We start from the raw sequence: 22,773 nt of genomic DNA, 5'->3' as shown, positions 1-22,773 counted from the left end.
AAGTCACTTAACTCCCCGAGTCTGTTTCCTCATCAGTGAAATGGGGATCCCACTAAACCCGAGCTGTGAAGTATAGGCAATGTACATGGATTCCTTTCAGCACAGTCCTGGCAGTAGGTGTTCAGTAGTTCCTTCCTGAAACCCAGCACTTCCACGAACATGCACGCAAATTATGGCAGGTCATTAATGCTCACAGGAGTCTTGTGAGATGCAGATAAGATACTGAATATGGAAATGTCCTGTATACTGCTTTATGAATCCAGGGATTAAATAATTCAAACACCAATAACGAATGCATCAGGAGAAAGTATCTCATGACAAATGGGAAATTACATATTGTTGCCCTTGTCCACAGATGCTCCCCAACAATAATGAGATGACAAATGTGACTCTAAAGAAGATTCTTTATTGAGACCTACTTAAAAAATTTCACTCCCTGATTTAAATAAACTTCAACTCAGTTGACTGGCTGATGGCTGAGCTAGGTAAAGGCTTCATGGTGGCAAAAACACTCCCCACCTATGATGACATCAAAATAGGTTCCTGAGTAGTGTCAAGTATGAATATACTCAGGGTCTCTGTCCCATCTTCTTCAGGGTTCGATTAAGCTAGAAGAGAAAGAAAAGCAAAGTCAGATATGGCTTTTTTTAAAAAATTTGTTTGTTTGTTTGTTTTTGGCTGTGTTGGGTCTTCATTGCTGTATGCGGGCTTTCTCTAGTTGTGGTGAGCAGGGGCTACTCTTCGTTGTGGTGCGCAGGCTTCTCATTGCAGTGGCTTCTCTTGTTGCGGAGCACGAGCTCTAGGCACTCAGGCTTCAGTAGTCGTGGCACGTGGGCTCACTAGTTGTGGCTTGTGGGCTCTTGAGCACAGGTTCAGTAGTTGAGGCGCACGGGCTTAGCTACTCTGCGGCATGTGGGATTTTCCCAGGCCAGGGCTCAAACCCATGTCCCTTGCATTGGCAGGCAGATTCTTAACCACTGTGCCACCAGGGAAGCCCAGTCAGATATGGCTTTTTCACCAAACCTTTTCCTACAGTGTGCACGATCACCAGGCCAGGCTGCCCCTCTGACATGAGCATGAGTTGTCTACTATCATGTGTAAATGCTCGGTTAGGTCCTCCACCTGACATTCTTATGGTGTCACACAATTCATGCAGCTTGTTCTATCTGCCCTTCACACTCAACAAACACACATCCCATACTGCGCTGCCCGTTTTATAGACAGGAAAGGGACCCAGGGTGACTAGACTTGTCAGGGCTCTATTATTATCCTGCAGGAGGAGTCTGGTAGCATGGACCACAGCACAGCAGTGACCTCTGCTGGAGGACTCAAAGCACCAAGACGCAGTGGCTCTAGCTACGGCCACAAAAAGTGACCCACAAGACCTCTCCAAGGGCAGGATGTGGAATGCACCAAGTCTGTCAGAACAGAGCTTCATGGTCTCAGCTTGCAGAAACTGGCCAGACCTGTCTAAGTCAGAGAGTAACTGCCAAGTGGTGAGGGATGGGTCAGAGCAGGCAGTGAATCCACCCATATTAGGAAATACCAGGGAGGGAGAAGAGAGCCGGCCACCCGCAGCGGGAGATCTTGGAAAGAGATGCTCCAGAGAAGGCTGACACAGCAACTCCTACGGGCCCAACCCCACTCCCCAAACCCCAAGCAGCCAGCCAGTCTAGCTCAGAAACTTAAAGGGCCAATTTCAGGCTTTCTTGAAAACAGAAATGAGAAATAAACAATTTATAACTCCCCACCCAGTTCCTAACCTCTGTCCCCAGCCCACACACCGCTCTCTCAGACCTCTCACCTCTTCAAATTTGTGAATCTGCCGGATGAAGAAATCCCCATAGCGCCTGGCCACCTTGGTGTCTGCGATGTGGATCATGTCCTATGAGAAAAGCAACCAGACAGGAGTGGTGAGGGAGAGCCGCTTTCGGGCCTGCAAACAGCAGTGATGCTAAGTGCCAGACAGACCCCTATGGAAGAGCACTACCAGTCAAGAGCTGCCCTTTCTGTTTAGATGGCTGATTTTTATTTTCTTCTTGTTAATTCATTTATTTTATTTTCTAGTCTTTTTAACGAACATGAATCTTTTGGCTATAGTAACATTTAAAATAGCATTTTATTCTTATACACTGTTTATGAGTATAAAGTTGCAAATTAGTCTAGATTTTAAATTGTTTTTTAGCTCAAAATATTTTGTTGAGCACCATTTTACTTGTAAATTATGACATAATCTAGGTTAAGATCCAAGAACTTTCTGAATCTCTTTGATAGGATTTTTTTCAAGTCAAGGATGAAAAAAGGCAAAAAAAATAGAAAGTAATTTGCCAAAGACAAACCTGAACCAATAGGGAACAATAAGAAAAACATGCAATTAAAAACATTTTCATGTAGGAAATTTAAATCATATTATTAATTTAACCTGAATATAACCTCACAGCAAAATTTTATTTGTAATAACCAAGTTGCTAAATCTTGGGAGAAGTGTTTTATTAAAGACCATCCAGATGGTTGGGACCAGTTCAGCTGGGCCACTAAAAGGGATGGAGGGATGGAGCAAATGACTGATATTGCCAAAGAACGTGTACATGTCAGGCATTGGGAATAAATGCAAAAAGGACTTTAGTTAGCTGACGTGATACGGCAGGGGATAGACAGTTCTGATATTTAAAAACATGACTTAAAAACAACATTGAAAAACTTCCCCAACAGACATGTTTCTGCTTTTGGTGAGTCTGTTCATGGCAGGGATAGCCAAGTTCTGCCAAACACCAAGCCTTCAAAAAGTCATTAAGTCTAAAATGAGAGGATCTGATTTAGCAAGATGAGCTTCCAAAAACAAACTACCCAAACTGGCCAAGCAATTCCACAACTAGGTATATATACCCGAGAGAATATTGTTCACACAAAACTTGTACACAAAAATTCATAGCAGCATTACCCATAATAGCCAAAAAGTGAAAACAGCTCAACTGTCCACGAACTAATGAACAGATAAACAAAGTATGGTATACCCAAACAGTGGAATGTTACTTGGCTGTAAAAAGGAATAAAGTACTGATACCTGCTACAACCTGGATTAAACTTGAAAAGATGCTCAATAAAAGAAATCAAACGCAAAAATCCACATCTTTCATGATTCTATTTTTAGAAAATATCAAGAATAGAAAAATCCACGGAGACAGCAGGAAGATTCCTGATTTGCCAGGGATGGGGGGGGAAAGGAGGAATGGGGAATGCTGTTAATGGGCAGGGATTTCTTTTGGGGATGATGGAAATGTGGAATTAGATAGCAGAGATGGTTGCACAACACGGTGAACAAACTAATAATCATGGAATTACACCCTTTAAAGTGGTGAAGTTTGTTATGCAAATTTTATCATTAAAAACTGTCAGCCAAAAATTAATTTTAAAAATTATTTTTTTATTGGATTATAGTTGATTTACAACGTTGTGAAAAAAGAGTATTTAAATTAAATAAAAAAAAGTAGTTGTTAGCAATGGATAAACACACACATGTATGGTATAGGTCTTGTGAGGTTATTTGTCTCTTAGGCTTGTGTATCCCTAAGAGATGTTGTGTACATATGTGTATTGTAGACCAACATCTTTCTGAAAGCAACCAAAAATGTAGGATATTTTAAAAAATTGCCTCATAGGTGCTTCCCTGGTGGTGCAATGGTTAAGAATCCGCCTCCCAGTGCAGGGGACACGAGTTTGAGCCCTAGTCCGGGAAGATCCCACATGCCGCGGAGCAACTAAGCCTGTGCGCCACAATGAAGAGCAGCCCCCACTCAGCTCAACTAGAGAAAGCCTGCATGCTGCAACGAAGACCCAACACAGCCAAAAAAACCCAAAAAAAACACCGTTATGTATACTGTTCAATAGCCAAAAACCACCCAAATGTCCACCAGTAGAAGAATGGAAACACCGTGGTCAGTAACTGCAGTAGAATTTGGCCCATCACACATCACAGAACAATAAGCATGACTGACCTACTGCTACATATGACAACGGTGGATGGTGATTCTCTCAAATACAATGTTGAGCAAAAGAAGCTGGATAGAAAATACCACATACTGCATAATCCCATTATATCAAGTTCAAAACCAGGCAGCACCAATCTAGGGTGGTACAAGTCAGGACAATGGCTTCCCACCCACTAAAGGACTTCCAGCAGTCTACTAAGCACCCTCCCCGCTTCTTCTCCAACCTCATCTCCCACCACAACCTCCTCTCAGGCCACTCCAGCCACACTGCAGCTGTCTGGGCTCGCTCCTGCCTCAGGGCCTTTGCTCTAACTGCTCCCTCCACCTGGAATGCTCTTCCTCCAGGTATCTGCTTGCTAATATCCACACCTCCTTCAAGTCTTAGCTTCGGTTTCACTTTCTCAACAAAGTCTACCCTGAGCACCTTACTTAATACTGCAGCCTGTGCCTTCCACCACCATTACCCCAACTTACTCCACGGCACGTGGCAACTTCCAAACTACTACATGCTTGCTTAATTATAACGCTTTTTGTCATTTTTTTAACACTAGAATACCAGCACAAGGGCAAAAATCTTTGTTGATTTTGTTCAATGATGTGTCCCAGATGCCCAGAACAGTGGGTGCCTTGAGAACCTAGCCCAAGGGGCAGTCATACCTTATCGATGTAGAAGTCAACCTCAGAGGCTGACTGAAATTCGCCATCGAGGGCAGAGATGCCACTGGTCCACACCAAGTTCTTCATTTTGTGTTTGAAGACAAGAAGCTGGATTCGGAACTCCTGCTCCGTGAGGTCCAGGAAGCCGGCCAGCTTGGCCACAGGCATGGTGGTGTAGAGCTTGAGGAAGCTGCGGATGGTTGAGAGTTGGGCCTGCTGCTGCACCTCATCAGAAAACACCTTCAGCTGCTGTAAGAAGGGCTCCTTGTGGTAATTGGGGTGTACGTTGTCATAGTTGGGCACTACAGGTGACAGGAATTTGGGGCAGGAGTAGCTGAAAAGTTCCTCGTAGACCTGTGGGTCACCTTTCTGCATGCGTAGCATCTTGTCCCCATATTTCTCCCGCAGCTGGAGGTGAATGCTCTCATCGATACGCATGGGGTACATGGTGAGGGCGATGGCCAGCAGGGCGTGCATCTGCTCATTCTGCTTGTTAATCTGGGGGTGGGGGGAGAGATCGGTGCAGGGTCAAATGAATGGATTTTCTGAGGTCCCCACCATCCTCCCAAGTACACTCTGTACAGACCTTCTGACTTCTCCCTTTGTCTTACACCCTTCAGCTAACTTTCCCAATGTCTCCTCCAATCCTCCCTCTAGCTCTACGGAACTTCTGGCCTAGTTCCAGGTCCTCTGTAGTTGTTTCCTGGACTCTTTACTGGAACCTCTGCCTCGGTCTCACCAATCCGCCCTACACATCACTGGCAGGTCAATCGTTCCACACCAAGTATGATCAATTCACCCAGAAATCTCTGCTGGCACTTAACGCCTCCAGAATAAAGATTAAATACTTCAGCTGGGCCGTGAAGGTCACCCCAGACTCTAACACCCCAATCGGACTGTTCTCCTGCCTTCTAGCCAAAATGATTTATTGTGCTACTACATGACCACACTTCCAAGTCTCAACACCTCTGCTCTGCTTAGAAACCTGCTCCCAATTCTATGCATGTTTTGAATCCACCCTCCTCCAGGCAAACTGCTTGAGGGCAGTACCCACATCTAACTGATTTTAAACACCCACAGCCCAGTGAACACTCTAGGCACTGCTGGGGAATAAAAGTGAAACAAAAATCCTGTCCTTATCATCAGGGTGTTAATGATCCGAAGTAATAGGTGTAACAAAGAAAACACTTAAGTAGGCGAGCCATTAACAAATCATCCTATTGAAAAAGCACATAGAAGAGCAAAATTCTGGAAGGCGTTTACCCAAAAATTGTTGGCACAGGTGTGTCAGCTGGTCAGAGGCCTCCTTACCATCTCATATTTGTACGTGGTCCTTTGGAACATGCTCTTGGTCCTCTGGATGTAGAGAAGGATGTTGGCAAAGACCCGGATAGCATCCTGGTATCGACGCATCATCAAATATGCAAAACCGACATAATAGTATGTGGTAACCTGGCACTCGGGCACACGAGAATACATGCTCTGTGGAAGGAGGCAGAAGCAGCAGCCATGAATCTCAAGACCAATTCATCCCAGGTAGGATCTGAAAATTGCTGGGGCCTAGTGTCGGCTGAGGTGGAAGCACTGAGAGCTCCCTGCAGAGGCCCTGAACTACCCAGAGGAATCCTGGCTCTGAAGTCAGAGGCTCTGAGTGCAGATCGTACCACTTACTGATTATGTGACCTGAGGACTCCATTTTCTTGGCTGTAACAGAAAAGGACTGGACCAGGTAACCCTAACATTTCTTTCAGCTCTAAAATCATCTACACCTCACTTTCACATTCTTTCTTGCTTTCTAGTCCTTGCTTTTCCAAATAGCCCTATAAGAAAAAGGACAGATAAGATACACACACGTCAAACAAAAACGTACCAAGTTTCTGTGGCTAGGAAAACAACCACTGCTAACGTATCATTACCTGTGCCACCTTAGAACTAAGCAAGTCTTTCATTAATTCTTCAGTGAAAGTTGAAAAGTAAAAATCTGCCAGCATCAGTCTGGTCTGAAAACAGAATCAAAAGACTGCTGAATATTTTAAGTGTTGTTAAGCACCAAAGAGAAACCACCTGGTCCAGGTTCAGATTTTCCCTGCAGTGGTTTTCCCAGTTCTTGTCTCAATTTTCCACTGACCTGGGGAGGAATCCTCTTTTATTCTCCATGAAATCTGTCCTAATAATAGATCAGAGTCTCTCTTGAAGCAGACAGACAGACTTTCTGGCTCTGGGAAGGTGGGCCTGAGGAAACAGGGAATGAATTACCTTCTTGTTCAGTTCGATGTTCTCCAGCACCTTGATGGCCTGGTAGTAATCCCCCAACAGGGAGTGCAGACGCAGAAGCCCCACCAGGCTGAAGTAGCCAAGCATCTTGTAGAGGGAGTGCCGTCCATACTCCCCAGCCACACTCTCAGGGTCACCTGAGAGAGACACACGGACACTGTGAGCACTTCAGCAGAGGCAGTGGAAGGAGGGCAAGCCTGACCCTTGAAGTTTACCCTCAGTAAACTCTTCATCTACTGCCAGTCTCTAAAGCTTCCTGCAATAGGGAATAACTGCCTTAGAAAGAATACCAAGAAGCACCATGCCTGGCCTTATGCTAAGCTTACATTTCTAAGTCACCTAAGGGGTGTGGCAGCCCCCCTCAACCATACACACCTAAGAATATGAGGGGACCCCTCTCATCAATAAGAGTTACTTGGCAAGGCCCCTCCTTTCAGGAAGTCCATGAGATCAAAGCTATCTTCCTAATAACACTATTTAGGTGTGTTCCTATTTATCTTCCTAAGATACTATTTGCCTTTCTCACTGAGTTGACATTTGCACTGATGGTGCAAAAACAACGCGGGAAAAACTATGGACAACTTAGCATCAATTGGGTAGTGGCACCAAACTCTACTGTCATCACTGTATTCTTTACCACCACTCACCTGCAATAAAAGAACCAGCCACTTCCTTTTCCCCACAAAACCCTATTTTTAATTGAAAAAATAACTGATACACAGACTGAATAGAGACATGGGTATTTTCTCAAAAATGAGTGCAGTGAGCTTGTTAAGATGTCAATGAAAACAACTGGCAGTGTTTGCTGCCAATGAAAACTTGAGCTTTTAAGTAAAAATTAGAATTTCATAAAACTTCTATCTGCCACTATGAACTCAACAGCTCCCAAATGAAGACTTATCTGATAAGGTTGATGGTCAAAGTAACAGATGTGGTTTCAAAAAACTGTATAATTGGGACTTCCCTGGTGGTCCAGTGGGTAAGACTCTGAGCTCCCAATGCAGGGGGCCCAGGTTCGATCCCTGGTTGGGGAACTAGATACTGCATGCATGCCACAATTATGAGTTCGCATGCCACAACTAAGACCTGGCGCAGCCAAAATAAATAAATAATTAAAACAACAACAACAAAAAAAACTGTACAATAAAATGTGTCAACTTTCAGAAAATCTTGATAGCTCAATGAATCAGTATTTTACAAAATCACACATGAGTAAAAAAAATTCATTCAAGCTGCAGGATAAACCAATAAACTTTAATGTAACAAAGTATAAGTTCACTGATAAGGCTTCAGATTCCACACTGCAACTAACCTGTATGAAACTACCCGCTGTCAACTTCTGATGCAGAACCAGAGAAGAGCCAGGCTACCTGTAAAGGCTATTGAGTTTCTCTTCCCTGTCCCAATTAAATATCTGTGTGAGGCCAGATTCCCCTCAGATACTTCAACCAAAACAGCATATTGCCACAGACTGAGTGAAGAAGCAGGAGACTCCAGCTCTCTTCTACGAAGCCAGACATGAAAGGTTTGCAAAAACACCACTCTTCTCACTGTAACAAGATCTGTATATAGATAAACTTGTGATTCTTAATCTTTTAAGACTGTAAAGTGGTCCTCACACCAAAAAGTTTGAGAAGTGCTTATCTAAACAAAGGCCCTGGAGAGGGAGTAGAAGTGTTTACAAATGCAGCTCTCAGGAAGTGCTTGTTCAGTCTGTCGGCCAACAGACTGCCAAGCCCAGCAGCCCCCAAATCAGCCCTCGGCTCCTGTTCACACCCAAATACCAAAGAGGAGCAGCCCATCGCTCCTCCGCACTACCCGTGGCCTCTACTCATGAGGCACAGATGGCAGGCAGCACTCACCTCCACTTGTGTACACCTCCAGCTGTCGGTTGATGTTGGACTTGTCTACGAGGGAGTGAAGGACATTGAGGACACTGTGAACATTCCAGATTTTGGGATTGGAACGAAGGAAGTCGATCTCCTCCTCTGACTTCTTGGCAGTCTTACAGCGGTACTGACTAAACGACTGAAACTGTTGAGGAAGAAGGGAAACGTGCAGCAGTGGCATTAACGCCAAAGGGACAGCACAGCACACAACACGCTACTGCTACCACTTCTCCCGCTACACCAGTCTGTGCACTACTGGTTCTTTCAAAGCCATCTTTGATTAAGCTGTGGATTTGTTCATTACTGACTATGTTACTTATTCCACAGCTAAGCAAAAAGCTCTAAAATGAGAGGTAATTTGTGGAAAAAAACATTCAATTTGGAGTCAAACATAGTCTAAAGTACTTAACGTCTCTGGGCATCACAGTGCCATCAGCCTGGCCACCAGAATCAGGTGGCTTACAACAGATCTACTCATACGTGGTAGAGATGGGGCAGGTACCTGCATGTGTGTCTTCCCTTCCAGAGGTGACCATCAATTCACCTGTGACAGGAACCCAGTCTGAGTTACCCCTGTCCCAATCACAGAGCCTGGACAAGTGTAAGGCACATATAGGGTACATACCACAGCTATTTGTTTGGGGCAGGGTTTCTATCTGGGACCAGCACTGGGCTGGCTCCATCTGTCACCCAGAGACTGGCACAGGAGACCTAGTTACTCTGTCAGAATTAAAAGCTCCCTGGTTGATTTCTGGTGCATACACAGGTTTGGAAACCAGGGACCTAGAATCTAGGTTCTAGATGACCTAAGATTACTTTTCAACTCTGAAATATCATCCTCCTCCAAGAGCGCAGGAGAAAACGTTTCCAAATTTACAATAAACAAATAGTATCGGGGCTTCCCTGGTGGCGCAGTGGTTAAGAATCCACCTGCCAATGCAGAGGACACAGGTTCAATCCCTTGCCTGGGAAGATCCCACATGCCGCGGAGCAACTAAGCCCGTGCGCCACAACTACTGAGCCTGCACTCTAGAACCCACGAGCCACAACTATTGAGCCCACGTGCTAAAACTACCAAAGCCCGCGCTCCTAGAGCCCGTGCTCCGCAACAAGAGAAGCCACCACAGTGAGAAGCCCGCGCACCGCAATGAAGAGTAGCAACTAGAGAAAGCCCACGCGCAGCAACGAAGACCCAATGCAGCCAAAAATAAATAAATAAAATAAACAAATTTATAAAATAATTTTCAAAGCAAATATCCTTCAGCCAACAATTCTACTTATAATCATCCGTAGAAATAGACTTTATCTGTAACACATACACCAGAAGAGTGGTACACCATGTACATGGCACAAAAGAACAAGGCAGGTCTCTATACGATGACTATCTTTCCAGACAGTAATTGATGCCTCTGCAAAGGCAAGCAAGGAAGACACTTTATCTGCAGTTAAAAAAAAAAAATCTCAACAATAGCAACACGTTCATATATTGCTGCATCAATACAAATAAATGAAAGAGTGGTGGGGAATAAGGAGCAAAAAAAAAAAAATTTTTTTTTTTAAATTTTAAAAAAGACAAAAAACAAGAATAAAGAAGAGAGCGGTGGGGAAGAGCCCCTCACCCCATGCGGTTTAACTGGTGTTTTCTTCTTAAGCGGCTTACAGTGCTCTCACTTTTCACAAAGACTGGCTGGTGGAATCACACCTGGCCCACACTGGCCAGTCTTTGTTAGAAGCAAGAGCACTTAAACCCCTTAAGAGAACACCAGTTAAGCCCAGGGAATTAGGATTATTTTAAGACGGATGAAGAACCTTAGCACAGATGATCCTCGCTGACTTGCTGCTAGCCAACAGGACAGCCAATCTTCTAAAATTACGCCAAATAACAAGCCAAGGAGCCAGAGAGGGCAAACGAGGCCAGTGTGGTTTGTGGCCTTCTCTGCACAAAGGACTGAAGCCTGTCTTGAGCAGGAAGCCTCTTTCTCAAAGTGCCCTAGGAAGGTTTCCTCAGCTCACCAATCACAACTTATCAGCACTCTGTACTCAAAGTCTCTTTGATCCATGGGGCTCAAATAACTGCTTTATTAGGAAACTGATTTCTCCTGAAATAGCTAGTAAGAACTGTGCCATCCCTGTAAAACATGGAAAAGATGTTTTTCCAAAACCAATTATTTTACGGTTTTTAGCAACAGCACTCTGAGACAGGTAATTTTTCCCTTTTGATAAAAATGTTCTTTCATTCTGATCCAACATATACTCACATCACCAGCACCACAATCAAGATATAGAATTTTTCTCCTGTAGGCGAGGAAAGTGAGGCTCAGAGAGCTAAGTAACACATCATCACTACAGAGCCACCAGGTGGCAGCCCCCAGACAAGTACCCACTCCTAGCTGACTCCAAAGCCTGGAAACCTGTGTTCTTCCTGCCAGACCACCTCTCAAGGTCAGTTAAGAACGGGGTGAATGTCAGGAGCTCAGTTCTCCAGACTTCTGAGGTCAGAATGGAGCTCTTAGACCTCACTGATTCAAAACACCACAACATAGAGGCCACTTCCACAGGGTATTTCACACTACCCTAGGGTGGCTATACACCATAATCTTTTTAACAACACAAACAATGGTAATAGCTGCTCCTTGTCTGGACCAGTTATTTCAAATTAGGCCAAGGTTGACCAGATACCTGGTAGATGAACTCATCGATGATATCCCAGAGCCACTGGTTGGGAAGTTCGAGGGGAGCAGGACCATCAGCATCTGGGCAAGAGACCACAGAAAGGTCAGACTCGATCAATGACTATATGCCCATTCAGTAAGGCTGCAGAATACATTTTGTAATTTCTCTCTTAAAAGGACTATGAACCACAAGACTTCCCCCTCTTCCCACCTGCACATTAAAATTCTGCTAAAAAGAGCTGAAGGCCAATACGAGGTCTCATCATAACCTCAGACTCACTGAGAATGTAGTTGAAGAGATTGCAGTAGTTGTAATAGGATTCAAACCTCTGCTCCAAGGAGGGTCCCCCCTGTAAAGAAAGCAGAGAAAGGAGGACACATTTAATCTAAATGCGTTCTACTCATGGCCTGCCACTGACAGTTGAAAACAAATACAGCTGATCCTTGAAAACACAGGGGTTTTGGTCAAAAATCTGTGTATAATCTGTGTATAATGTATCGTTGACCCTCCACATCTGCAGATTTAACCAATGGTGGATCCTATAACACTATAAATATTTATTGAAAATACCTGCACATAAGTGGACCTGCATAGTGCCAACCCGCGTTGTTCAAGGGTCAACTATATATGAGAATTGACGTCAGCTCTCCCCTTCTTAGCATGTGAGAGCACTCAAGTGACAGGGAAGATAGTTAAGTGCTACAGCAGTTCAAAGGGGCACTGAATACCTGACGCCAACGGTCAAGTTTTATACCAAAAATTTTAACTGACCATTAAAGATCAGGCATATAGATCTGGCAAGGCAGAGGAGTGAGGGGAAGGTGTTTCAGGAAAAAACAGGACTAATGAAGGCCAAGAAGTAAAATCGTGGTGCTTGAAGGTTAGGGAGTAAGGCAGACAATGCTACACTGGGCTACATTGGGTCAGAAATGCAGAGGTCTTACAGTGCCAAACAAGAATTAAGCCAGGGGGTCAGCAAATCCACCACCACCTGTTTTTGTAAATAAGAACCTTAACTGGCACACAGCCATGTGTACTCACTGTCATGGCTGCTACAAAGCTGAATAGATTCGACAGAGACCATTACAGCCCTCAAAGCCTAGAATACTCTCTATCTGGCCCTGTACACAGCAGGCTGCTGACCCCTGATCTAGACTTCATGTGGCTGGCAACAGAACCACTGAAGAGTTCTGAGCTGGGGAACAACGTGATGTATGGTGTATGTTGTGATGGAGTAGAAAGAACACTGCCTTGGAGTCGTAGCCCCACTGCTTACTAACTGTGGGGTCTGACAAGGTACTTAATCCCTCTGAAAAATGAGATTATGAAGTGAAAGTGCCTAATACAGTAAATGCTCTTTCAATGAAAACCTCCCCCTCCAACTCCCCCCCATCATGTACGTGAAACTGCCCCATCTGGTACCTAGTGAAGAGATCACAGGGTCAACAAACTTCTGCTGAATCTTCATCTACAGACCAGAGGAAAGATCAGAGGTGGGTTCTGATGCCACGTTCTGCCGAAAGCCATGTTATACAGGCTGGCTAGATTACTAGCCCAGCCTGCAAAGTACCTGAGCCATAGCATCAATGACAGAAGAGAATCTTTACTTTCTATCAAATGAGGTAGTCAGAGAGCTCACTGGGATGCCAGAAAAACATGGCCCCCCGCATTACTTTGGCAACAAGAACTCCTTCACCTACCGCCACTGATGGTGGGGGGGCTCCTGGGCCAAGGCCAGAGCTCTTGTCAGGTCAAGTCATCCTCAGGGGGATGAGAGTGAGTGTGAGAAGCTGGGAACTCTTTAGATGGAAATACCCTAAGGAGACTGTGGTGGCAGTTTCTTTAATTTACACACGCACATACACGCTCCAACAATTAACGTGTCAACGTGGGGGATCAGACACTGGATTAGAGCAGCGAACAAGACAAAGTCCGTGCCCTGCTGGAGTTTACCCTCTAGTGGGGGAAGCAAACAAAACCCAAATAAATAAGACAATGTCAGAGAGCGATAGGTGCTCTGAAGTATCACATAGTACGGCTAGGAGCCAAGGGAAAGAGGGAAAGATGCAGGAAGTGAGACTGGCAAGGAAGTCTGGGGCCAGGTCAAGCAGGACCATGACTAAGACTTGGGATTTTATTCTAAGTATGAAGGGAAGTCACGGTAGGATTGTGAGGAAGGGGGTGACTTGATGAGACTATGTTTTAAAAGGATCACCAAGGTTACTAGGTTGACGATAAACGTAAGCGGGCAAGAGTGGAAACTGACACCAGGTGAGCAGTTATGCCGTCATTCAGGCAAGAGATAATAATGCCTTGAACCAGGGTAGGTATGTGCATTTTTAAAAGATACAATGGTATATGCACACCTAACAGACTACAGTACAGTGTAACTTTTTTTTTTTTATTTTTTTTAATTTTTTGCGATACGCCGGCCTCTCACTGTTGTGGCCTCTCCCATTGCAGAGCACAGGCTCCGGACGCGCAGGCTCAGCGGCCATGGCTCACAGGCCCAGCCGCTCCGCGGCACGTGGGATCTTCCCGGACCGGGGCACGAACCCGTGTGCCCTGCATCAGCAGGCGGACTCTCAACCACTGCGCCACCAGGGAAGCCCAACTTTTTTATTTTTTAAGATTATTTATTTAAAAATAAATTTTTGGCTGTGTCGGGTCTTAGTTGTGGCACGCAGGCTTAACTGCCTCACGGCATGTGGGATCTTAGTTCCCCAACCAGGGATTGAACCTGCATTCCCTGCATTGTAAGGTGGATTCCTTACTGCTGGACCACCAGGGAAGTCCCTAGCATAACTTTTATATGCACTTGGGAACCAAAAAATTCATGGGACTGGCTTTATTGTGATATGCACTTTATTGCAGTGGTCTGGAACCAAACCTGCAATACCTCCAAGGTATGCCTGTAAACAGTGTAGACAGTATTTTAAGAGACTTAGGGCACTCTAAAATTTAGAAATCAGGAAGAAAAGAATCCGGCCTAGCTTCAAAGAATTCTGCCATTTACTAGCTGCATGAATTTGAGAAAAAGCAACCTCTCTGCGCCTCCGTTTGCCTACTTTGCAGGATCACCATGAGGACTAGAGACATGCAGATGTGTGCCAAGTGCCTAGAATTGTGCCTGGCACACAGCGACAGGTGTATGTATTTCTCAGAGGGCAGGAGGCTCAGTGGCAATGCACTAAAGGGAAAAAGCAAGGGCATTCCAAGCGGAGGCATCCGAAGGTACCTGGGAACACACTTTTAGGATGACGTCCTGCAACCCAGTGCATGTGATAAGTGTCCAGTCAAGAACTGTGGGGATAAAGAAATTAAAAAGGATGGACAGGCTATGCAGTGGTACCATTTGCCTGAAACAGACACCCAGCTTCCTGGGTTCAATCATTCCCTCCATCCTTTCTTAAAAGAAAGCTCAGAAAACATGCCAACCACTCTTGGACACTGAACCAATATAAACTAGCAACTGTTTGCCAGGGACAAAAATGGCATAGTTTAAAAACTGCCGGCAACGTTTAGATACTCACACTGACTTTGGCATATATGTGCCTGTAGTATAATTCTTTGTACAGAATCAGAAAGACAGCATCTGAAAGAGATGGCAGAGGGGTGCTTTAGTAATCCACCAAACAACCGGGGTCTTCTGGCAGTTTTAGCCTGTGGTGGGAAGTAAAGTGGTAAATGTGATTTCAGAAACCAAACAACATCAAAATTCTAACACTTACACCCCAAGAATACATGCAACGAGAAACTTCATTTCCCACTTTATCCTTTCAACCTCATCTTAATCTCATTCAGGCCCGTTTCCCTTCACCACTTAGATATTTTTGCCATACAGTTGCTTAACCAAGATGTAAATACTAATGGCTCCATGGAAGGCGATATGACAGGATCAAAACTGCAAATACATGGGGATCTTTGACTTAGACCTCCTATTTTAAGAAATTTATCCTATTGATATGATGCAACCATTAAAAAGAAAGAAGGCGGGGACTTCCCTGGTGGCAGAGTGGTTAAGAATCCGCCTGCCAATGCAGGGGACACGGGTTCGAGCCCTGGTCCGGGAAGATCCCACATGCCACGGAGCAACTAAGCCCATGTGCCACAGCTACTGAGCCTGCTCTCTAGAGCCCATGAGCCACAACTACTGAGCCTGAGTGCCACAACTACTGAAGCCCGTGCACCTAGAGCCCATGCTCCACAACAAGAGAAGCCCCCTTAATGAGAAGCCCGCGCACCGCAACGAAGAGCAGCCCCCTCTGGCCGCAACTAGAGAAAGCCGGCGCGCAGCAACGAAGACCTGATGCAGCCAAAAAATAATTAATTAATTAATTTTTTAAAAAGCTGGGATGAGCTCTTTGGATATCAATGTTGTGCAGAAGTTAACATACAGGTCTGAGACTATTAGCCTTAAAAAGGCCTGCTGGTAAAGTTGGTCCTTGCTTGGCAGCTGGGAACCTAGATTTCAGGAGGGTTTCCCACCAATCTCATAAGGGTGGTCTGCTATCCCTAAACTGTTTGTGCAAACAACATGGTTTATACTGAACACCTGCTTTCCTTCTGGGAGTCTGGAATTTCAGTACATGCTAGGCAGAGGATGTGCCTACACGACCAGCCCCCAGTAAAATGCCTGGACATTGAGTCTGTAATGATCTGCTCTGGTAGCTCCACAGAAAGCCCCATAGCTGTCAGACTGAGTCCTATGAATCCTCCTAGCAAATAATCAAACCTGGGGGGGGTCTTGGGAATCCTGGAGGTGCAGAATACTCTCCAAAAATACAATAAATTTTAAAAATGGAAAGAAAGGAGCATCTATCTAGTCTTTGTAAAAAAGGAAAAAGTTATTCCTAATTGCTTATATATGCATAGAGTATCAGAGGAAGGATAAACAAGAAAATGGTGAACACTAGATGGCTCCAGAGAGAAAAACAGACAACTTGGGATAGAAATGGGAGGGGGATTTTTATACCAAATCTTCCATACTTTGAGTCCTGTGAATCCTTACCTGTTTAAAAACATGTATTACAGGATTCCTGTTGTGCTCAACATACATAATATTATATTCTTTATAGGCAAAATATTAAACAGAGCGTAATGTCGGAGCAACACGGAAACACATTTAAGATTGAGTTCTAGCAAACGTTATGGACACTAAGGGGGGAAAGTGGTGGGGATGGTGGTGGTGGGATGAACTGGGAGATTGGGATTGACATATATACACTAATATGTATAAAATAGATAACTAATAAGAACCTGCTGTATAAAAAATAAATTAAATTAAAAGAAAAAAAAAAGAGTGAGTTCTAGGACTTCCCTGGAGGCCCAGTGGTTAAGAGTCTGCACTCACAATGCAGGGGGCACGGGTTCAATCCCTGGTCGGGGAATTAAGATCCTGCAGGCCGCACTGTGTGGCCAAAAAAAAAAAAAAAAAAAAAGAATGAGTTCTAAACCTGAGTAACGATGATACTAATGTTTAGTATTCAAAAAATGTTAGCTGTAACAAAAGAAGTGAAAGACTTGTACGTTAAAAAACTACAAAACACTGTTGAAAGAAATCAAACACCTAAATAAATGGAAAGACACGCATGTCCATGGATTACAGGACTTAATATTGTTAAATGGCAATACTCTCCCAAATTGATCTTCAGATCCCACATAATTTCTATCAAAATCCAAGCTGGCTTCTTTGCAGAAATTGACAAGCTGATCCTAAAATTCACATGGAAATTCAAGGGACTCAGAAGACCCAAAGCAATTTTGAAAAAGAACAACAAAGGTGGAGGACTTACACTTGCCAATTTCAAAACTTACTCCAAAGCTACAATCATTTGGACAGTGTGGTTGGTACAAGCATAAGGATAGACATAGATCAATGGAATCAAAGTGACAGTCTAGAAATAAACCTCTACATTTACATGATAACAGATTTCGGGAAGTGCCAAGACAATTCAGTGGAAAAAGAATGGTCTTTCTGAAAATTGGTACTGGGACAGCTGGCTAATCACATGCAAAAGAATGAAGTTGGCTCTTCTTACTTCACACCATATATAAAAGACACCATCAGAAAGTGAAATGTGAGAGGAGGCCAGAGAGCCCATTCTGGAGCAACTGTAATGACCCCAAAAATTACAGAGGGAAAAGGAAACCAGTCAAGACAAAAATCCCAACTTCAGTTTTCACCACATGTGAAACACCTCTGTCCCCTCTTCATCTACTCAGTTTTCATTCAACAAGTTATTTACTAAGGAATGTACTATGTACCAAACCCTGGGGAAATAAAACGGCGACCAAAACAGACACAGATCGTCCTGAGCTTTCTAATGAGCCTCAGTCATAGGATCCCATCCAACACACAGGACACAAAACACTCACACCTACCGTTGCCAACCTGTGGAGCAATGGTTTCAGCCTCAGGCCAAGGTGTATTCTTGAAGAATCTTTCAGTCAACTTGGTCCAGCTGAAAATCAAGAAAAAATATTCTAGAACTCCAAAACAGGAAGGATCTGAGAAGAGACAATCCTCATATTTTATAAATAAGTACCCAAACTCCGAAAAGGGAAGAAGTCACGGAAACAGAGCCAGGGCCAGAGCCTCGAAGTCTACAACTTTCCTCACCCCAGACAATCTTTCTTAATAAGGTGAAAGATTTCTTTTACATCAGCTAGGCACCTACCAAGCTCTTCAGGATCATCTCCTGCCTCTGTATCATGAACTCTAGTCATATTTCACTGCTTACTGTTCCCTGACTTGAGAACTACCTTTTAGACACCCCCACCCCCCTCCCTCAGCTTTCCACCTCCCCTTCCACTTCCTGGAGCACTGTGCCTCCTCCCCCTCTCCAAACATGGAAGCACATCAGTCTATTTGTTGCAGTCTGATGCCACAACAGCCCTCAAGCATCCAACGCAAACACTGATGCCCAAGATGCTTGACAACCCTATTTCCTTGATGAAGTCTTTCCTGACTATCCAACTCTGATTGACCTGTCTCATTTCTAATGCCCATTACATAAGGGCCGTCCCCTCAAAACCAGAAGCAGGGCTTCCCTGGTGGCGCAGTGGTTGAGAGTCCGCCTGCCGATGCAGGGGACACGGGTTCGTGCCCCGGTCCGGGAAGATCCCACATGCCGCGGAGCGGCTGGGCCCGTGAGCCATGGCCGCTGAGCCTGTGCATCTGGAGCCTGTGCTCCGCAACGGGAGAGGCCACAACAGTGAGAGGCCCGCGTACAGCAAAAAAAATAAAAAATAAAATAAAAACCAGAAGCAACCACTCAGAGCTCAGCTCACCCTGTTTTGTGTTGAGAAGTTGTCCAGCACAGTTTAGAAATTAGGTTCTGGGGACAGACTGGACAGGTTCAAAACTCAGCACATCCACTTAGCTAGCTATGAGATTTATCCTTTCTGTGCTTTGTTTTCTCATCTATAAAATGAGGAAAACAACAGAACCTACTTCATGGGGTTACTGGAAAGGGTAAATCAGTAAATACAGAAAAAGCGCTCCGAACATTGCCTGATCTATAATGATCATACATATTATTGCTATTATAATTATTGATAGTCATGGTATTATTTTAGGCCTTGTACAAGTTCTGGGCAATGAGTTCAACAAGATAACATGTCCCTAGCCCCCAAAGAATCACAGAAACCCCTCGGGCACTCTCTTTACAGAGAAATTAATAAACATCACCCCTTCTTAGAGACTGCATTACTAAGCCAGTCTCACCCAGTAAGAGATCATTTCAGCCAATGGCCCATACCTGTTCTCATAGATGTCCTGGATCTCATATACCTTCTGGTCAATGACATCGCTGGAGACACGACTGGCCTGTAGCTCATATACTTTCTGGTCAATTAAGTCTGAGACAGTTTTGTGGAAATACTGGATGAAATTTTTGATCACTTCAGGGATCACCTGATAGGTCTGCTGTTCATACTGACGTTCGTAAGCCAGATCCTGCTTCGGATCTCCTAGAGATTAGATACAATAAATACTTCAAATCCACATACAGAACATAACAAAAGGGCAAGGCCATCCGCTAAACAAAACTCAAGTCTATAAAATCGGGTACAATTCCCTTTTAAACACTCAGCAATATAAATCCTCTCCAGGTCACTCGCAATCCCCACGGGCCTGTTTCCTCAGAACATTTTCCCACTACTTATTTATTTTATTTATTGAAGTTATTTATTTGCTTATTGTTTCCCGCACCAGAACCTAACGTCTATGAAAGCAAGAACCCTGTCTGTCTTGCACCCAGGTGTACCTTCAAGACCTGGAACAGCTATGGGGGGAGGGGGGGAACTGTGCGAAGGGCAGCAAGTAGTAGGCACTTAATATTTTTTGAATAAATGAATGACTGCCATTTTCTACCCATATGACTTGGTGCAAGTAACTAAACTTCTCTGTCCTCAAGTTTTCTCACCTGTAATGTTAATTTATGTCTTTGGAGAACTGCTGTAAGGGGTAAATGAAATACTTCACCCCAAGTACCCAGAACAACACACGGCACTTAATAAGTGCTAAATCAAACCAAGTTACTGTAACAACTCAGGAAACATCAAAAACCTTCCAAAAAAGATTTCACTTGGACTTGGTTTCAATTACTTTAATTTTTCACAACAAGGTTTTCTTCTTCAGCTAATAGCTTCAACAAGGAAACCGCAGTCAGGACAGTAACCCTTCCCTTCTGGGACTTTGAGGTGGACCATGAATAAGGCCTGGTTTAATAGCTCTCGTGGTGAGAGCTAGTAACTGACTCTAAACCTGGACCATCAAGACCGAGTTTTAAGCAGGTGCCCGTCAGAGCTGCTCTGCGACATCCAAAAAGGTGTCAATCCCTAGAAGCCGGCCAGACAAACCTGCAGACTCACCTGTGTGCATATCATAGTCGCCCGGGTAAGCATAGGGATCGTAGGCAGCCTAGAAACGAAAGAGACACACACAAGACAGTCACCAGCTCGTGAATCCAAAATGCTCGTTCTAGGTTCTAAGGATACAAAGGTGGGTAAGACACAGTCTCGTTCTTTGAGGAACCCACACGCCTGTGAGAAAAGGGAGAATAAACAGACAATGCCAATACCGCGTTACGGCTGCAATAAGGTAGAGCAAAGCACAAGAGGCTGTGGGAATCTGCGGGGCCTGACAACACTGAACCCAGACCATGAGAAATCAGAGTGCAGTTACAGACACACAGAATCCTATAACTAGCCTCCGTTCCCGGACTTGGAAAAGGAGAGGACCAGGGGACCGGACACACGAGATGGGCGGGCCGAGACGGGCTGATCAAGAGCCGGGAGCTGCGGGTGGCAACGGCATGAGGAACGCGCAAGCGGGGAGGCCGGCTGGGGCTGGTCGCGGCCCGCGAGTGCTCCCGGAGAGGCCCGGACACCGTCTCCCCGCGGGGCCCAGCATCCAAAGAGCCCTGCCCCTGTCGCGGAGCTCCGCACACGCTCTAGACCAGATTACCTCAGACTCGTAATCGTCGGCAGGATACGACATGGCTGCACCGCTCGCGGACCTAGGCCGGAAAGAACAGAAAAGGCGGGCCTCGCCTGCCTCTTGACGCCGGAAGTCCAGCCCCCTCGAGGCTGCCGGGAAACCGGAAGCTCTTCCGGAGCCGCCGGAAATCTAAGGCAGCCATGTTTGGAAGGGCGAAAGCAACAAACCCATACATTATTCCTCCTTCAAATAGAGGCTCCACAAGGAAGGTGATTCTATAATACTCGCAAAAATTTAGAATTAAACACATTAAATATTTCGGCGTAATAAAGGATGGGCAAAGTAGTTGAAACAAGAAGTAATGCCACTCAAAAGATGGCTGACAGCTTCCTCGGCCACCCTCTCGCATGAAGGGAAAATCGGATATGGGGGGCCTGATCGTGGATTTAGCTGCAAGAGGTTTGCCTGCGGCAAAAAAAAAAAAAAAAAAAGTCTTCAAACGTTCCGCCCTCAAAAGTCTAAACTTACTGGGTGTAAAAGTTGAGGCTTAGTCCAATACAGTGAGAGGGCATTGAGAAAAGGCGCCCGCCGACTTTGGACGTTAAGGTTGGAGCAGGCAAAGATGAAGCCAGCTGTGATGTGAGGAGAGAGTCGTGGGACCCACCCTCTCGTGCAGCCTTGAGCGCTGTGGGTGGTGTTCGGAATCGGGCATGGGGGTGGGTTGGGCTCCTGAAGAAACCCTGGAGTTAGGGAGTGGGTTATAAAACAAACCAACACAAACCGATATGTAGGTCAAGGGCCTTAGTTTAGCCGTTTAGAATAGCAGTGCCACGCCCCAACTCCTTGTACCGCGTTTTTGCTTTGCGTTCCCTCGTTGTCTGTTACCTAGAGGTGATAACCGTCGTGGAACTAAGCTTAAGGACCCATCGAGACTCTTCGTCGGCGCAAGGAGGGTAACCCAGCAACGTGCTCCTCTACTCCAATTTCTCCCCTGTCACACTTCCCCTTGTGTCTAGTGGCGTTTGGGATTCAGCTAAAGGAAATCCTGTTGGGAACGTTTGAGTTTAGTAGGATATATTTATGTGACACTCTAGCGTGAATAGTTATTGCTGGCCTTCCGTGTGTAAGATACACCTAGCCCGCTGTGATCAATGAGTGTCTTCAATGAAATAAGTATTTAAGGTTAATCAGGGCACTAGAAGGCTTGAAATTACCTGAAATTACAGTTAATCTATGACAAAAATTTGATACAGTTTGCCCTCGACTTTGACAACTCCCCAAATGTGCATAACATTACTAGAAAAGAATTGTGAACTCAGAAGAAATTTTTTCTAAAATACAGTAATAAAAAATTTTTGATCTGACATGTTAGAGGAAAGACTAAATTATCTTTCCATTCTCATTGTGGAAAATGATACGAATTTGTTGTTTTCTAAAGAGGTGATCAAAGTTAATGTAACCTTAAGAAAAATATATTATGGACGTGTTCAAGAAAATTAAATTCGTTTCTGGATTTTGTGATGTTTGTGTTGTCAGCTTTTTCAAATTACAAATTTCAGTTTGTAACTGCAAGATTTCTCCCACAATTTGTGTTGTGATTTCTTGTTCTAAATAAATATTCTCCTTCCTGCCTAGTTTTGGTTTTGTCATTTTCTGTTCTTTATTCTTCATGTAAGCTTCAGTCACCAGAAACATGTATCCCTTGTTTATAACCATCTAACATATATTTTATTTATTTATTTAGGACTTTCTACCTCTTCCAGAATGCATACCCTAACTTAGAGAATAGTAAAGGCTCTGGGAGGACCTTCCTCACTGGCTACTCTTTTTCACTTTCCTTTGTGGA

General features: G+C 44.6%; 1 protein-coding gene across 3 annotated transcripts; it reads right to left on the bottom strand.

Moving 5' to 3' along the window:
• Positions 1-386: 386 nt before the first annotated feature.
• Positions 387-21,126, bottom strand: EIF3L (eukaryotic translation initiation factor 3 subunit L). Of its 3 annotated transcripts, XM_004279467.3 has the most exons (13): positions 20,955-21,126; positions 20,360-20,408; positions 19,246-19,456; positions 17,867-17,946; positions 15,016-15,077; positions 11,762-11,831; positions 11,489-11,562; positions 8,783-8,954; positions 6,903-7,057; positions 5,958-6,128; positions 4,647-5,144; positions 1,805-1,885; positions 387-608 (listed from the first exon to the last, which is right to left on the bottom strand). In XM_004279467.3, exons 1-13 carry the CDS (start codon positions 20,985-20,987, stop codon positions 570-572), a joined length of 1,695 nt encoding a protein of 564 aa, XP_004279515.1. In that variant the 5' UTR covers positions 20,988-21,126; the 3' UTR covers positions 387-569. The 3 variants fall into 3 exon arrangements, with proteins under 3 accessions (XP_004279515.1, XP_033260920.1, XP_049550922.1); XM_033405029.1 differs by lacking the exons at positions 17,867-17,946; positions 20,360-20,408; positions 20,955-21,126 and having other exon boundaries at positions 19,246-19,324; XM_049694965.1 differs by lacking the exons at positions 15,016-15,077; positions 17,867-17,946; positions 19,246-19,456; positions 20,360-20,408; positions 20,955-21,126 and adding an exon at positions 14,721-14,852.
• Positions 21,127-22,773: the final 1,647 nt, after the last annotated feature.

The sequence above is a fragment of the Orcinus orca genome, chromosome 11 (genome assembly GCF_937001465.1).
Source record: "Orcinus orca chromosome 11, mOrcOrc1.1, whole genome shotgun sequence".
Classification (NCBI taxonomy): Eukaryota; Metazoa; Chordata; class Mammalia; order Artiodactyla; family Delphinidae; genus Orcinus; species Orcinus orca.
Note: the sequence above shows the minus strand (reverse complement) of the source record. Positions and strands in the feature narration are given on the sequence as shown.

Coding starts and splice junctions, on each gene's coding strand:
- EIF3L (XM_004279467.3), bottom strand. CDS start 20,987: ATGTCGTATCCTGCCGACGATTACGAGTCTGAG. Junction 17,947..19,245: donor CAGGACATCTATGAGAACAG/GTATGGGCCATT, acceptor CTTGATTTTCAG/CTGGACCAAGTTGACTGAAA. Junction 6,129..6,902: donor ACATCGAACTGAACAAGAAG/GTAATTCATTCC, acceptor CTCCTTCCACAG/AGCATGTATTCTCGTGTGCC.